This window comes from Nicrophorus vespilloides, unplaced genomic scaffold (assembly GCF_001412225.1).
Source record: "Nicrophorus vespilloides isolate i.1.1-1 unplaced genomic scaffold, Nicve_v1.0, whole genome shotgun sequence".
NCBI lineage: Eukaryota > Metazoa > Arthropoda > Insecta > Coleoptera > Silphidae > Nicrophorus > Nicrophorus vespilloides.
The window spans coordinates 150747-169372 of NW_017100106.1; the positions used below are offsets into that span (position 1 = coordinate 150747).

The 18626-nt window shown below is 29.9% G+C and overlaps 1 protein-coding gene across 2 annotated transcripts in view; it reads right to left on the minus strand.

The window, feature by feature from the left end:
- Nucleotides 1-11: 11 nt before the first annotated feature.
- Nucleotides 12-18626, minus strand: part of LOC108568296 (adenylate cyclase type 6) — a 134362-nt gene continuing 115747 nt past the window's right edge. For both annotated transcript variants that reach the window (XM_017929285.1, XM_017929286.1), the window contains 14 exons: nt 13680-13838; nt 13293-13434; nt 10304-10401; nt 10092-10248; nt 9797-9894; nt 9615-9699; nt 8613-8729; nt 8385-8522; nt 8170-8327; nt 1203-1342; nt 1037-1146; nt 762-981; nt 444-700; nt 12-374 (listed from right to left, as the gene is read on the minus strand). In XM_017929285.1, the coding sequence (XP_017784774.1) occupies nt 180-374; nt 444-700; nt 762-981; nt 1037-1146; nt 1203-1342; nt 8170-8327; nt 8385-8522; nt 8613-8729; nt 9615-9699; nt 9797-9894; nt 10092-10248; nt 10304-10401; nt 13293-13434; nt 13680-13838 (2074 nt within the window). In that variant the 3' untranslated portion in view covers nt 12-179. The remainder of the gene's footprint in view (nt 375-443; nt 701-761; nt 982-1036; nt 1147-1202; nt 1343-8169; nt 8328-8384; nt 8523-8612; nt 8730-9614; nt 9700-9796; nt 9895-10091; nt 10249-10303; nt 10402-13292; nt 13435-13679; nt 13839-18626) is intronic.

Genomic DNA, 18626 nt, shown 5'->3' on the forward strand with positions numbered 1-18626 from the left:
TTAAACATCGATTTATCATATATCCTTTTCTTTCAATTAGGTTTAGTTTTATTTACACTGTCTTTTCTTTCCTGCTGAAGTTGTAGTCGCGATCCGTTCGAAAGCGGTAGCAATTGAATTCTCTTCCTTACATCAACAGAGGTGGTGGAATTGGGATGTGCAGCTGCGCTTTAATTGACTTAGATGTTGGTCTTCGGGAAGCTATCACATTCATCAATGTTGCAGAGCGGATTGAGGGTGACGTTTGCCGATGTCCTGCACTTGCCATCCAGAAAGTAGGTCTCCATATTGCCCTTACCTTTGACCTCGATGGTACCGCGGCACGTGAGCGGATATCCCTTTGCGTGGAGGATTTGATAAACCTCTTTTGTTACCTGCGGAATAATCGGATGTAAGTGGACTGTCTTCGATTGCTGCAGCACTATTTAGATTGTGGGTTTTACTTGAATCTTATCGACGATTCCTGTGCTGTCCATGCGACTGGCTACGTTAACTGCATTGCCCCAAATATCGTATTGGGGTTTCCTCGCTCCTATAACTCCCGCAACAACGGGACCAACATTAATCCCAACCCGGATTCGGAAGTTGTTGAAGGAATGCTCATTCACGACAGCTAACTGCTCTCTAATCCTCAATGCATAATCGGCCATCGCAGTTACGTGTTTGAAATCCTTCATATCGCATGTGCTTTGCGTCAAGCCTAACAAACAAAACAAACAAATAATGCAAAATAGTATTTACTAAAACTTTTTATTAAATACCAGAAGCAGCCATGTAAGTGGCTCCAGTAGACTTAATTTTCTCAATGTACTTGAATTGATCTTCGGAAAGCATCTCGTCGAAATCCGCGATTATTTCATTTAATAATCTCAGACATTCCACGCCCTCGTTGTTCCCTTCCAACTCGACGTAGAACTCGGAAAAGTTTGGAATTGAAGCGAACATCACGCATACAAAATCGCATTGCTCATGGTAGAGCTCCTACATATAAAAATATTAAAACCAAACTAACACATAACCATTTTTTAATAATTACGTCATTGTTTTTATCACTGCTCAAGAAATGTTCCGCAACATGAACAGGAAGTATATTCGCCAATAATTTGCGGTTGTAAGCTTCGAGATGTTCCATATCTTCTTTTTCCTCTGAAATAGATTATTTACGTACATAATCAAACAATATCAAGATTTTAATTTCAAACCTGTTGCCTGTAATTTCCAAACGAAATCTAATCGGTAAGTTGCTTCTGTTTGCTGTCCATGCAATACAAGCGCTATTAAGAACCCGACTGTAATTACAATACTGATATACTGCATACTCAATGTCACCTCATAGGTTGTCCTAAAACACAATAACACAATAAAAATAGTTTTAAACATAGATATTGTTATATAAATAATTATTATTTACACATATACCAGTAACAATTTAAATTTATAAATATAGGGTGTCCCAAAAATAACGAAAGATTTGAATTTGCTGCCATTTGTCCAGTAAAGTGTTGGCTACCCCAAAAAATAAGCAATTTGCTAGCTGAGAGGTTAGAGTTAGTAAAAGTGGAGCGTTGAATACATTATTGAGCATTAACAAGTGGATGCTAATTTTTCGAGCAAAATCATCCTAAGCGATAAAGCACATTTTCACCTTGATGGCTTCGTTAATCGCCAAAATTGCCGCATTTGGGGTCCGGAGAACCCACATGTGATTGTCGAAAAACAAATGCATCCACATGTCACTGTTTGGTGCGGATTTTCGGCTGGAGGCATCATTGGACCATACTTTTTAGAAAATGAGGCTGGTCAAGCAGTGACTGTTACTGGTGCTCGATATCGCGACATGATAACATACTTTTTTCTGCCCCAGTTAGATGAAATTGATATAAACATGTGGTTTCAATAAGATGGTGCCACATGCCATACAGCCCGTGAAAAATTCAATTACTACATGAGCCATTTCCTAGTCGTGTACTCTCTCGTTTCGGTGATCAGAATTGGCCCCCTAGATCTTGTGATTTAACACCATTAGATTTCTTTTTATGGGGTTATTTGAAGTCAAAGGTCTATGTCAACAAGCCCACAACCACCCCTGCATTACAAGAAGAAATTAAACGCTGCATCAACAATATTCAGCCACATTTAAGCAAAATGGTCATGGAAATTTTTTATAAAAGAGTGTGTATGTGCCAGCAAAGCTGTGGAGGCCATTTGCTCTGTTTTCTATTTAATTCAAATCTATCTTTAATTTTGGAACACCCTTTATATCTAAAAATATCACTTTAATAATATATGCATTGTGTAATTTATATACTCAAAATATGTTATTCTATCAAGCGAAATGTTATCGTTTTTAATATATTTTTTTTTAAATATTATTTATATTATATTCGTAATTGTTTACAAAATATTATTAGACTAATTTAGAACGAAGTCTATCTGCCGAAATATTCCAGTTTTTGTTGGAAAAGGTTTAAATTTTGGTTAAATATATTTTTTCTAGCACTATTTAAATGCATATTCAAAAATAAAGCTAAATCACGTAGAACATAAAACCCAACATATTAACAAATAAATAAATATTTGGAAAAATTAGACTTTACTGTTTCAGCGTAAAATTCTGTTTGATATACCATAATTAAGCCAATACGTTTTAATTGGTAGTTTGTAGCTAGATGCGCCAATTAATACTGTTGAAGTATGTATACAAAACAGAATCATTTGAAAGTTCATTTCAATCAAAATAATTGGCAATAGTAGTCAATTTAACGTGAAAAACATGGACCTTTGTAAATATAAACTAATTAATATTTTACTTTGTTTTACTAAAATTTTAGCGCTGTATATTTATATATTTTTTTAAATGTACTTTTGTTGATTTGGTTTTCTAACTTCAGATCCGGTAACTTTGATTTTTCCGACCCGTATCGATCAGGAAGACCAAAAACTTAGCATGTTAAGAGCGGAAGTGGAAGCAAATTCATGTCAAGACAATCGAGGAACTGTCAAACACTCATAACCAACCGTCGTCGACCATCTAAGAATATTTGCAGCAGATTGGTAAAGTATGGGCAAGTGTTTGGGCATAATCATAATCCGAAGAATGCAAAAATGCAAAAGGTAGTATTCGCGAAATCGTTTATTTGGAAGTGCTCAAACCAGGACAAACTGTGAATGCAGACCTTTACTGTGAACAATTGCATGGAATAAATCAATCTTTAATTGAAAAGTGTCCAGTGATTGTCAACGGAAATGGCGTTATTCTGCAACACGATAATGCATGTCCGCACTACGTAAAGTGAACCCTGGAAAAAAATAATGAATTGGGTTGGAAAGTACTGTCTCACCCGCCATTTTCGCCCGACAATACACCATCGGATTTCCATTTATTCCGATCGCTACAACACTTTATTTGTGATAAAAAATTTAAAATTTAAATGATATCCAAAATGCTATCACCAAATATTTTAGTCAAAATCTAATTGATTTGTATCGATCCGTTATTGAAAATTTGCACACTAGATGGCAAAAGGTTGTTGATGATGGTGTTTACATCATTGATTGAAAATAAAAATAAGTTAAAACTTTATTTGTTTGAATTTAAACCAAAAAATCGACATTATTTTCCGGTTCACCTAATACTCTCTCAATATACAGTATTATTATTATGAAATGAATATTTATAATTTGCAGACAAAAACGACAAACTGGTTGCACAACTACATTTGTTTTTAATTTAGTTACGCTTGGAGACGTGTTCCAATTAAATCGATATGCAAACAAACGAATTGAACGTGTTTACTGAATAATTAGTGTACGTGCTTCGACGCATTTAGAATAATGCAAGGAATTATGGACGTATTTGTTTTTGAACGGGGAGTATTTGAAGCGTATTCCGTTCGGACTCGTCAGCTAAGTAGAATAATGTTTTAATTTCATGTGACAGTCGCGACAGTTTGACTGACAGCTTCAGCATATTTGAATTACATATTACGCTTTAATAAGATTGTGCAATCAACAGACTTGTCTCCCTTTCGACGTGTCAATTACGAAAATTAATTCCGTTTAATATTTCTAAGGACGTATCGATTTTTATTATTCCATTTCTTGAATAAAATTATAAAATATTAGTCATAATAAAATAAAAAAACAATTAACTTACAATTAATAATTTAATATTTATTAATTTGCATTGTAAAATGATTCATATATTCTTTTATTTCATCCTTTTTATCATTGTTTAACTAATGTATTAAAAATTATTATTAAAATATTTAAAAACTTCAGATTTAAGTTCATCATTCATTAAGTTTTTCTTACTTACTTTTATATTTTTTATTGTATAATTACTGTAACTAATATTATTATTATTTACAAATTCATTTTCAAAAATATCTAAATTTATGATGTTATAACAGTAATACTAAGCAACAAAATTATTGTTATTATGCTATTGACCACAGTTATTGCTCCACGACATAACAAATAATATAAAATAATATTTATTTTTTAATCATTTTTCAAACTTCTACATACATTCAATACATTCACTATAATTAATCGTTATACTTATTATATTTATTTATTTAATTTAACAATATATATTTTGGCATAAAAGCCCGGGCTATTATTTCTAAAAACATATTTTATCGAAACTTTAGAACTTTTTTATATTACAATTGTTCAATATTCAAACTTCTGCCAAACTAGTATTATTAATATTGAAAATTCCTTTGTATCACTTTACATATTATTATTTTGGACCAAGAATTTCTTATGAAAATATATATAATATACGTCAAAGATATTATAGAAAAAGACGCAATATAAGCAGGAAATCTCTATGACATAAAAGTTTTAGAAACGAAAGCTAAGAATTTGTATTAGGAATTTTGAATTTTGTTTGAAATTCCCGAAAGTTCAAAGGAGACAACAAAATCAAAGTTAGGAATTTTTATCAAAATTTCGGTCATTTTTTAGTTGAGAATAAAGAAATATAATTATTTGTTACATTTTTCATCTTTTTCTACTTTTTAGGTTAATGATAAACTGCAATATTAATTAATGTCAAGCATAAGTAGTGTTAACATTAATTTGATTTGTATTATATATAAATTATTTGAAATTTTATAATCTGAACATACTATTTAATAAAATATATACATTTATGCATAATTTTGTAGCATAATAGGTATATTATCCTAATTACAGAATTTATTTAAATTACTAAATATTTTTGTGGTAATTAATTCATATCAGACTGCAATACAAATGTTATAAAGCTTAATTGAACAATATTTCAATAATTACTTAATTATTTTGTAATTATTGATATAAATAAAATATGCAATTAATGAAAAAAATATTTACAGCTCTAACAATTAGAATTAAATTGGTTGTACTTAACGTGTTCATTGCGAGAATTGGTAGCAGTACGCCCTCCCAAAGCTCATGATTAAAAATTTATATGTATAATTTAAATTATCAGTGGAGCGTATATATACGTTAATAAGCCTTTGGATCATGTGGAGCGTGTAAATACGCCGTCAGCAATTAATGATTTAACCGACCATAAGCCACCGACACTGCAATTTTAATGAATATCATTAGACGTACACATATTTTTTTCAATAATTTTAAAATTAATCTCTTTCTAAACTAGATTCAATTTAATAAAAACTATTTATAACTGTCAATATTTATGTAGTCGCTCAAATTATCTTTGCCATATTTATGAATCATTACAAAGTTTACTCGAAACTTTCCAATGTTGGCTTGGTTCTAGTTATTAACTTAAATAGACAATGATTATATAACACTAGTTTGTCTATACCAGGGGTGGCCAAACTTTTGATCATAACGGGCGATTCATAAGAAAAGTAGCAATTTAAAGCCAAAAATATGTTTAAATCATCAGAGATGTATACCTATCAGACAAGCGGGCGACTAGGAATAGTTACGCCGTTGGCGTTTATAGTGTAGCAGTGCTTTACAAAGTGTGGTCATGACGACTTTTTATATTGCCAGCTTTTATCAAGTCATTCAACAGAAGAAGATATATTTAATATTATGAATTAATTTATGCAGGAGAACAAAATTGATTGATATCCACACATTATATACGCTTATATTATATTATAGAGGCTTTGGCAACACGTAAGTTGCCCGCTGATCTACAGAAATTTTTTTGAATGTACTACTTGTTTCGCAAATGTGTGAAGAAATGGAAAGTAGTTATACTCAGCTTCATTTTCATACCAATGTATGAATTCTAAAGCGATTAATTTGATTTGATCTGAAAAACTGTATCATGACTGGAAATGACTCTGTAAATTGGCATAGTCAGCAGACGTATTCTCTGTTCTAAGTTATTTCAACTTATCGTTGCAATGCAAAGAAATTTCATTGTTTCACGTTCAAGATAAAGTAAAGGCTACAATGTTAAAATTAAATTTGTGGCAAAAGAAACTTGATACAGGAGAAGTGGACTCATTTCCCTCTATTCATGACTCGGAAATGTATTACACAGCATTTTTAAAATTTACAATTGGGCCTGAATAGTTCAACATTAATACAACATCCACTGCAGAAAGTTTATCGCATTCGGAAGAAGAGCAATTGTTGGAATAAATTTTAGGCGGTTTATTGAAATATAAGGACTATACTTTAACATGATTCTGGTTGCAAATGCAACATGTGTATCTAGTTTAAACAGAAAAAGTCCTGAAATATTTTCTAACTTTATGTCTATATGAAATTGCTTTATTATTAATTACAGAATAGACCTTTAAGACCCATAAAAATTTTAATTAAATGTTACAATTGTTAGTTTTACTTAGATATTTTCTTTATTAGGGTTTTCTTTTTAAGATAATTTCTACTTGAAAATTATTACAATCATTGTTACTTTGTTACACCTTTGTTATCAGTAAACAATAGTTTAAAAATTCATAAGCGAACCTTAGGGAAATCTAGGTTTTTAAAAGAGAAATAAAAGCAAACATATGTTCACTGAACTGAACAAAACTGGAAAAGGAAATATTGAAAAAAGAAAATGAAAGTAGATATTGAGTCAATCAATAAAAACGAAAACTTTTCAGACGTTTCCCCTTGGAAATGTCAGAACAAATAAGGGAAATCCATCAATTTCATGAATCGCCTTTTCAGTTATATCTTCGTATCAAAACCTTCACCTATATGAAGTCAAATGTATGATTCAGAGTAATCGTAAAAGAATATAGAGAAAATCAATCAAGCAATATTTTAATGAAATTGCCGTAGAAAAGGAAATACTATTTTGCATATATTAGTGTTATATGAAATGTAAAAAAGATATGCAACTCTTATTTTATAGTAAATAATAAAATATTATTCACTTTTATAAAATTATATAACATTTTTTGCCTATTATTATTGATTATAAATATTTATATACAGTGGAACCTCGCTTAACCGTTCCAAAATTTCCGGATTTTTACTCATATAGTAAAACAATTTTCCCTAACTAATACGATTAATTTTCTTACTATTTATTTTGCTCGTTATGCGAGGTGCTGGTTAAGAGAGGTTCCAACGTAATACATTTTTTCTTTTATAAATATTACAATTATTATATTTAATAGAACTAATTAGGTGCCTTTTGTGGATGTATTTTTAGGAATTCAATATTTTTTTATTTAATTCTCACATTATTGTTTTAACTCTGTAATATGCAGTCTCTAACTTTTTTAAAAGAAATGCAATATTTAAAAAAAGTATTTGATTTCTAAGAAGCTTATAAATGTTGTAAATATTACTTTTACTATAATAAATAAAACCTTCGGGATTGTAAAACATAAGCTTTTAAGCCTCTAAGGATTACTGCATCATTTCTAATGGAAAACAGCGTATGAAATGTGTAATAAACTCAGATTTATATCACAAATCATGTATTTATTTTATCTTTAATATTTTTGCTGTATATTAAATATAAATAATTATTATACACAAAAATGCTTAAAATATTAAGTATGGCCTATGTACTATACTTAATATTTTAATTATAGCCTACTGTAAAGGTCTAATGTTTTCTTTGTGTTTGAAATTGTTAATTTAGTTTTCTGAACTATAATTATATATAAAAATAGTTGCTCATAATTTTGAAATAATTACATATTCATATATTAAAATACTTACAAAAATCTCATTGATGTCACCGCGTCATGGTTGTAATTGATGTAGATTAGAAGATAACCAGTAAAAGCTGCCAGTAAGATAACAGTCTTGACAAGTGAAATAAGAACTTGGTAGACGGCGCATCCGATCATCGATAAAAGAACCAGTAAAAGAATCATCTACAAGGAAATGGCATGTGAGTGTATGTTGGATATAAAAGAATGCGATATGTTTACGTCGACCAAGAAATACGGAAGACAATCCTTATTCTGAGCAACAGTTTGAGATGGATCCGCGGTTTTGTTCGTCAGATTGTCCGAGATTGTTCTGTGGAGTGTTACGTTCAAGCATCGGATTTCCTCTGGGACATAAATCTATAAATTAGAGAGAAAGGAATGGTGTATATTGCGGTAATAGAAGAAACTGGCAGAGTAATTTTAAATTAGGTGGTAAGGAAGACTTACGGTCTGGAAGAGAGCCATGGTGTATATGGAGGAGGCCATTATAAGAGAAAATACTTGAGCAACGTTTCGATTGTTATGGATGTGGTGCGAGAGTCTCAGTAGGCCGCTGTAACATTTCTGCGAACAGAAATAAATACAAAGTATAATACTGAGACAAAAAGTGGTTTTTCAATTCCTGTATTAAATATTTTTTTACAAAGTGCTTCTTAAGTGAAATCTATAAATGACTTAAATCCGTATAAGTTTTCATTTTATTTAATATTTAAGGAACCACATACATATAAATAAAATATAACAACTGAAATCAGCAAAAATAATTTAAGAATTAATGTTAATTGATATATATTTCCCGAAATAGAAACTACTCTTACACCGGGAACTGAATTTAGCTTTGTAAGTATTCTTAAATAATGAAACAAAATTCATAAGTTTAACGTTTTTATTCAAAATAACTAGTTTGTATATATATATACATGTACTCCTCACTTTACGACTACTCGCACTTACGTCCAATCGAGTTTCGACCTGCAATATGAATAAGTCTGTTGCATATTTTTTATAATTTTACAACGATTCTATATTTCCGGCGTAATCTCCTCGCTTATTGATCAATTCGCTTAACGACATAGTCGCCGGAACGGAACTCGGTCGTAAAGTGAGGAGTACCTGTATACAGACAGCATTATCTCGTATTGTGCGGCTTGGATCAGCCCAGATTCACTATAGTCCAGTTTGAAAATGTCAAAACAAATTAAATTTTAATTCAGCAAAATAAAAATAGATTCTAAAAAATCCATTTTTTTGTGGTTTATTTTTGTATGTATTTCTCTATTTGTCCAGTTTCAAATAGTCCGGGATATTGGCGAAACATCGCATAGTACGATTAACTATGCAAGGTATTGCTTGTTTTAGAATATTATAAATTTATAAAAGCATATATACTATTTATTATTTAAAAGAAAAATGTTTTTTGCGGTGAATTATTAATGCAGATGTACTTACATCTACTTTATCTATATGTACAATGATGGGGATGAAGACGGTGAGGATTCCTAATGGCAGGACGACGAAGAGAAGATGCAACGTCCTTAAAGAAAACAGTAGAAAAAAAGTAAGCATAAGCCTCCTTATTTTATTTGTCTGGCTCCCTTAGCAATTAATCCCTTCGTTAGTAAAGCACTTACGTCTTTAAAGCTAGCATTTGTACGGATAATACGGCAGCGAAACACATTATGGAGCAAAAGAAGTACAAATTGAGCATCCGGTCCCTTTCTCGCGTGTACTGCAACAGATTACACAAAAAAAGAGCAGTTAGAGCCGACCACTCATCGACGTATAACTCATTAAAAATTAAATTTAAAAAAGTAAAAACAGATGTTGATCGACGTAAAATTGTGGCTTTGTACAGTGTCAATGGGAGGACATAGAGAGAAAGAGAGAAATTGAAAATAATATTTACAATTAAAAATTGTTATGAACCTTAGCCTCCTTCTGCGGATCCCTAAAGTTCAACAGCAAGATGCGGCAATGCTCCACCCTCAGCCTGTCGATGCTCCTCGCATCAATAGCCCTCATAAGATATTCATTCACTTCGTCCTCGGGGTCCTTCTCGTCCACGGTCTCACTGAATCCCAGCCTGGAACTCATGAAAATTAACGATGCTTAAATAATAAAACGCAAATATAGATTACTTCGCGTTTGTCTTCTTCGATGCTGCTCCATGACCCATCATCCTCATCTCCTTAGAAACGTTGCCGTTAAGTGAAAAATTTTGCGGAGAATGTTTACTCTGAAACAAAAATATTGTTTTTTTTGGTCCATATTTCTATCCACATATATTGTCATCATATAAACAATTTTGTTTATTAGTATATTGATCAGATCAATCGATTAATGAGAGTTCTGTTGTTGAATATACTTTACTAATTGCTGTATTCTCACTTTAATTGCTTTACTCATGCTATTCGCATGCATGGATTCGATTACGTTGTTTTGTTCTAATATTGACCATTGTGGAATATCCCTTTTCGCAAAGTTATGTAGAAACAAAAGGTTATTGCGAATATTCTTTATTTCTTAAGAAATTCAAAATTTGTAATTATTTGAGAATAATTTGGAAACGTTTCTAAAATATTCGATTCTCTTCATCGAATCCATTTACGAAGTTTCATTTTTATCGTCTTTATTTTATCTCGCATGGAAATTTTATTTTATTTAGTTGGAGAAAATGTCTGCTAAGTAAGAAAGTGCAATCCAATGTTTGTTCAATTAATGTCAAATTTGATTTTTCATCATGGCAATGTGTCCCACAGTTGCGAAATGCAATGTGCAAAAAATGTGTCATCAGATTGTTAGAAATTAAAATATTTTTTGAAAAATAAACAAATGAATGTATATATGCTATACTGTAGAAAACATAAACTTATAAAAATTATTTTAATTTGTAAAGATATTAAAACTAAAAAAAAATCTAATAATATTTTCGCGATCCTTATAAATACTATTTGAATATGAAATTCATTTTATTATCACAATATAACTAAATATAAATAATTTTAGTGTAATCCAAATTTAGTTAAAGTGAGATTTAGCCTTGTTAAACGTGTCTTTTGAACAAATACATTTTGTATACATTACAGCTAATCGACCTTCACGACGAAGTTTTACTGTATTTGTGTGGGGAAATTTATTGGAATTTCCTCCTCCTATTAGCATAATTGATTAGATAATTGTAATGTTATGAATAACGAGTATTTCTGTCTATTATATTAACAATTCTTTTTGAAGAAGCTTTATGTTATAGTAATTAAAATGAGTAAAATTATGTTTAAATCGGTATTGTATGTGGCTTAAATTGAATAATACAACTATCAGTAGAAACGTGTTCTAATTTTTCTTTGTCCTTCCTACACTGTAATAGCTGTTACAAGATACCATGACGTTGTTCAATTGCTTCGATTTGGCATCTCTTCTTTGTAAATTCACGTTATTTGGGTTAAAATTGAAATTCCAACCTAACTCTAAAGCAACTACTGTCATATATGTTATGTTATTTAGTTATTAATGTAAACAATACAAGTATAATGAGTATTGACAGTTGCTTTCAAAACTCTAGATAATCTAAGATTTTCTTTCAAATGTATACCATATTTTCGGACAGAGGGAGTAACTATATTATATTGTTTTGTGTTCAGCTTTTGTAAGTTAGTTCCTAATCCCTGTGAGCACGTAATGACCCAAGAAATAAGTTTCAACAAACTAATAGTTATGCAAAGTAGCTTTAAACTGTGGCAAAGTAAAACGAAATAATAATTAATCTTGTCGTCCATCGTCTTAGTCGAATGGAACTCTAAAATTACTTCCGTCACAGTTCTTTGCTTCATTTTATTCTAAATTATTTGTATAATATTAATTGAATTTAAGTCACATGCCAATGATTTCTCATCTAAATTCAAAAATAAAATACATCTGAAACGATCAGCGAAAACAGGAAATTGAAATACAAGATTGTCTACAAAATACTGACATGGAAGATCGGAGCTAATATCGTTCTTCAAAATAAGTTAGTCAACTGAATCGGAAAACGAAAAGAAAATCTCCTTTCAACAAAAAACACAACATAAAGTTTAAAGAGAAAGTTATTTAATACTTAATACAGACAGAGCAAGGGAAAAAAAATATAATAAGGGATTTTGATGAAAGGCAGAGACAACGCGGAAGGATTTTTTTTTGTGAAAGATTTTCTCCCTTTCAAATCAATTTGTGACCGGGTAGAAAGGTAATTTGGAAGTGTAACGTTCCCAATAATGAACTCATCACAAAACACTAGGGGACGCGGTAAAGAGAATGTAAAATGATTTGAAAGAATATTTGAAATAATAATGAAAAAAGTTTCTTTTAAGATTCCAGTAAAATGCAAAGAAAACTGAAATGGAATTAAAATGTACATAGAAAAATGTGCAATATATTATATATATTTATTTTTTATGTAATATTAATTAAGTTGTAATTCTCCTGTAATTACTTACAACCATTCATACATATTTTCTCCTAATTAGTGAATTATTTATTTAATTGTGTATCACTTATAATTTAGAAAAGTAGAGTTGTTCGTATTATTAAATAATTAGTTCAATTTTCAAATCTATAATAATATTTAAATATATATACTATAAAATATTTCAATTTCAGTCAAGTAAAAACAATCTCTCATACCTCGATTATCGTTACTTTTGAGAGCAAAGTTACGATGTAACGAACCCCATTTGATATAAACAATATTTCAATGCATCATGAAAAACAACCATTGGACAAAATATAGTCAAAAGTTAATCTTAAGGATCAAAATAACATCCAGGACAACAAAACCTTGTTAGCAACGAAGACAACAAAAGTGAAGACAAAATTAAAAAAGTTCCTGACGGAAAAATGTTAAAAATAGAAGGTTTATATAAGGGTTAAATAACAGAAAATATTAAATTTATTTTTAGTGAAAATGATCGTGATGTAAGAAAGAGTTATTATGAAGCGATCAGTGTTAAATTTGAAGTTTCGTTTAACAAAGAAATTTTGTAAAATTAAACATTTGTTAATCGAGGTTATTTAAGATTGTACACCATAAATACTAAAGAAAACTGCATTGAAATTGATTTCATTATGTTACATATTTCTCATACTTACACCTCTATAAGAAGACGCGACGATAAGATAAGTTTCGATGTTGTGATCTTTGAGATATGAATTGCGTTCGCCTCCCTGACCCGGCTCGACTTCGTAATCCTTATTCAGACAGCGAAGGGTTTCCTTTGTTATGTGGACCCTCCTGTGTGAACAAAAAAGAAGAAGGTATTGCATACACGAGAAAGAAGGTGAATAAAAATGATGCATAGCGTATATTTGCGAATAATTTGAATGCGAAGCGGGAGAAAACGTGGACCTGCATCAAATATCATTACATTCAAAGGGGGTACTATTTTTCATTTGATACTGTTTACGGAATTTATTTATTTAAATGTATTGTGTGGATCGTTTGGAAGGAAGGATGGAGGGAATGCTTTGAATACAAACCCTGGGATGCCGCCGCTTTCCATGTAATTGGCGAGTGTCACGTCGTTAGACCAAACGTCGAATTGCCACTTTCGAAGCCCTAGAACTCCACAATGCACCCGGCCTGTATGGATTCCTACACGCATATTCACATTCACGGCCATCACCTCACGAACCAAACTGAAAAAGTAAATCAATATGTACGTTATTATAATTAGCGAAAGCGCCAGGTACATTTTTTATACAGTATCACAACAAAGTACATGAATAACTCGCATAGAGTGAGATTTGTTTCCGCACCACTTCATCCGCCCCAATATATTTTTTCTATTTTTATTATTAATATTCTTATAAATTTTAATATATACATTTAAGATCACTGTCCTGGAGTATAGGACAAAAACTGTACAAAAAGAGACTTGTCTACATAAAGGAGATTAAACTATAATGTATGTATATGTTTCATAGTTTATTATTATTTTCTACATTAAAATTAATCTGGACAGATTGAATCCGCACTATAACTTGCATCTTGCGGATTCACCTTAAACTTTCCATTGCTTTATTATTGAAATTATATACAACAAATTAATGCACATAGAATGTCAAGAACCAAACAAATATAAAATTTTCCACCTTTGTCTTTTATGAATACGAATTTGTCTTTAAATATTGTTATTTCCTGGATGGAATAATTGAGGTCAATAGTGTATTAATATTTTTTAGTAAAACTAAGTCCACGCTAGAAAAACGAATATACAGTTTTTAATGTGTTTAGTGACTTATTTCATTATGGTCAGAATTGATTGTGCTTATCAAAATGAAAGAAAAGTTGATTGTTAATTGTTAAGAAAAGTGCAATAAAATGTAAAGTATAACATTTTAATGAAAAGAGTTTAGCAAGTTCATAAAAACTGAAAATAATCCGTGAATAACAAAGCAAACCGGATTTTAAATAGCTCACTTTTTGTTTTGACAGCAGCGATGGATAAAGTTTAGAATCTGAGCATTCTAGTTTCTGTTATGTATTTTTTTTCGATATTATCAATATTGACCTGAAAATATATGCCATATAATTATGATAGGAATAAGGGTTTCGAAATACAAATATCTGAAGGAACTAATTTGATTTATAATAATATAATTAGGAAAAAACTAATATTCTATCATTCATGATTGAAATAAAGATGTTTGGCAGTATTTACACTTTTATTAGGTTATATACACAACACAAAGTTTATAACAAATATGTTTATTTATATTAAATAAATCAAGTAAATTACGGAACTGGAATTATTATCTTAAAGATAGAAAACTTTTGAATAATGTTCATTACTATAAATTAATATAAATTTACTTAGAATTCTAATAATTAATTAAAATTAAACTAATTGAGTTAAATCTAAGCAGTTGGTCTTGATACGACTAAAGTCTCCGAGGTAAATTATTTACATTAGGACGAGATTTCGGCATTGAGAAAGGACGAACTACGGCAAATGGTTTTGTAAATAGATGTTTGACGGTAGATGTATATTTTGTAGATACTATAATTTATCGTTAAAAATTATTGTTTCAATAACATGAAACGTGAGGTTAAATGAATAACATTTACTATACTGTTATTCCAAACACATTGTGTGTAAACATTACATTATTTGCGTCAGACCTGAATAACTGCGTTGATTTGAATTTCTCGAATTGCTATTGCCGATAAAAGTGCCACATTTTGCATCTTTAGAATGGCACATTGGTACTTTGAATTTTTATCGACGTAAAAGGGAAAAGGTATCAATCGTATTGCAAGGTACATTCGCACAATATATGTGTATATACCTGGATGTACGAATGAAATAAATCTTCTGTTGTTGGGAGGGAGAGTTTCTAGGAGGAGGGTGGAAAATTGCTTACATAAAAGCCGCACACGAGTTTGTATGATGAATATTGCGAATGTGCTGCTTGCACATATAGGTCCAACCTCATTCACTTTTTTCCTCGATTTTATCCCAACCGCATTTCCATCCGCCCCCAACAAAATAAAAATATGTAACACAAAATCGAACATTGAGTAGATAATAAAAAAAACCCACATATTGAACCCAACAAAATGCAATTTCATATATTCTGAGAAAAATTGCGAATGTAATAATCTTTGATAGTAATTACAATATTAAGATTAATATTAAGAAATATGTTTTAATTTGTATATTGATTTATGTCACTGTTTCAAATATTATTATCATTATTATTAATTTAAAATATTACACGTAATAAAAATGGTACTAATGGACAATCAACATTATGTTTTTTTTTAATCTCTTACTTGAGTAATAGATAATTTATATTGTATTGTTGTTGTTTTAACAAAATTATTTCCTTCTGTACTATTATGTACTTCTATAACTACCCCGTAATTTTTCACTTTCGAAATATTCTATGTATAATGAATAAACTTAATCCCTATGTAATGATGATTGTTATATATATAAATCCTCCCAAATACATTCTTTAGGATAAGACTTTTTCCATTTCTAAATATTGTACTCCTATACACTACATAAAGTTCCTTACTTTAAAATAAGATGTTTATGTTAGTACTACTTAGACTCGTAAAACGTTCAACTATAAAGCAGAGGTCCGGGAACTTTTTTTTAATTATTAACCCAAAATATATTTATTTAACCCGTCTTTGATGAGGTAAATTACGGGGAGATGAATTCAAATATTTTTCATTAAACCATCGAATTTTAATTGACAAACGTCCACACGTTTACTCCATTTGGGAAAATTTACTCATTTTCATCAACCCGTGCTCTAAAAAGCCTAGTCCAATATGAACCATACTCTTAAAAGGGTCCTATTATTAGATCTAGAATCTAAGCTTCTTAGCAACTAGAAGTGATTAATATTTAAAAAAACTTCAACTTCACCAGTGCTATTCTTTAAAAATTCCACTAGGACTCCAAAACGACATAACTACCAGATATTCCATAGTGACCAGAGATATATCATCTCGCGACACAACCTAAATTCTATTTTATTAGAAACAATTTAGTTACTTAACTTTTCACAACTATGAAAACTATGGTAACTCTAGATCAAAGGTCCCCAAAATGTTGTCCTCCCAAAACATTAAATGTTGATTCGCCTTTAGTATCTATTGTCAAATTTCTCGCGAAGCAGTTCATAATGGATTTAGTATTGCAAAACTAACTATCGTAGCATTCATCTCTACGACATACTCAACTAGTATGTACCTAGTTATCTATTTATATTTTTGAAAATATTTGCTTAACACTCTCAAAATTTCGGAAAAGAAATGAATAGTGTTTGTCTCTGACAGTCGTATTTATAATTGACGAATTAAACAACGTAAGTACATATATAAGTACTATGTGTATTAGGTGGATTATCACATTTACGGAAATCCAAAATTTTGGTGACGACCTGACTAAATGTATCAGAGCCGACACCTGGAGGTCGATGTATACCACTTTGTGAATGCATCAATAAAATACCAGTTTAAATCTAAAACAATTTCTTAGATTTATGATGAATATCATGATTAACTTTATTTTAATTGGCAGTAATCCTCATTTTAATTCTTAACAAACCATTAAATTACAAAAATAAATAATTAACTTTTTGATCTCATTTACTCATATACTAAATAATTAATTTGTTCATCATCACGATATTATATGGATAAACTTTCTGTATGGATATTTATACAAATAGAAATAATGTAAAAAAAAAACCCTACTAAAATAATCTAGTAACATAAAATATCTAATCAGAAAATATAAAGTTAGTCGTTAGGACAACATAAATATATTTAAGGTGTCCCAGTATTTTATAGGAATAGATAAGGAATTTATAGGCGCTGCATGTGCACTATTTCCAAAATTGTGTGTTCACACGAAATTTAAGTCGTAAAGGTCATGGTGAAAATAAAATCTCTATTAACATATCAAAGAATCCTAAAATAAATAATTATACCCGCAAAATAACCCTCATATAATATGAACTTGGAATTACTTAAAATAACTTGTTCTTTTTTTTAACTATGTGAGAGGTATCGACTCTTTATAATTATATAATGAAATAAATTCTTAATAGAGTTAAAGAAAAGATTAAAAAGTAAATATTGAAATTAAAACAGAAATACATAAATAATTACCTTTCGTATATATAATATTTGTGTGTCTTATTTACTGTATAAATAATATAGTTATATCGCAATCAATAAAATGATCCTTATTAAATATTTGTTATAAACTCTGCAGCCAACATTGAATTATTTAATATACTTCTAATTATAATTAATATCTTACTAACATTTCTGCCACATATTAACAAATTTATTATTAAATATAAAATGTCAATTATCCTCTATATTTTATACACTAGGCAATATAATGCTGATAATATTATATAACATATACCAAATAATAGTAAAAGAAAAGAACTATACAGTGATACTTTGTACAGTCCAAAAAAATCGAAATCGAAAACTAAATTTAAATTTAAAATTAGAAAAAAAAATAGTACCTAATATTTTTGTATTAATCATCGGTTTTTACCATTTATACAGTTAAGTCTCTATATGTGCAGTTTATTTTTATGCGGTATATTGTAACGATTACCTGAACTATGTGAGGTATTGCTGTATGTTTATCCACTGCATAAAATATTTTCTTATATATTACTTATTTATTTGAAATGCATATTCTTGCGATGTTTTGTATCCTTCTGAATTAGATTTGACAAGATTTATTTAATGCATATTTAATAAATGCATATCAGTCTGATTTAATATTCTGTGCAAGATCCTGTACTGATTGAAATGCAGATCCTGTATTATCTGCAGAATCTCGTCACATCTACTCGTTTCATACATGCTCAAACACCAATGCAACCAGGTTGTAAAATTATTATTATACTAAAGCAATGCTGACTAGTCCAGAGTAC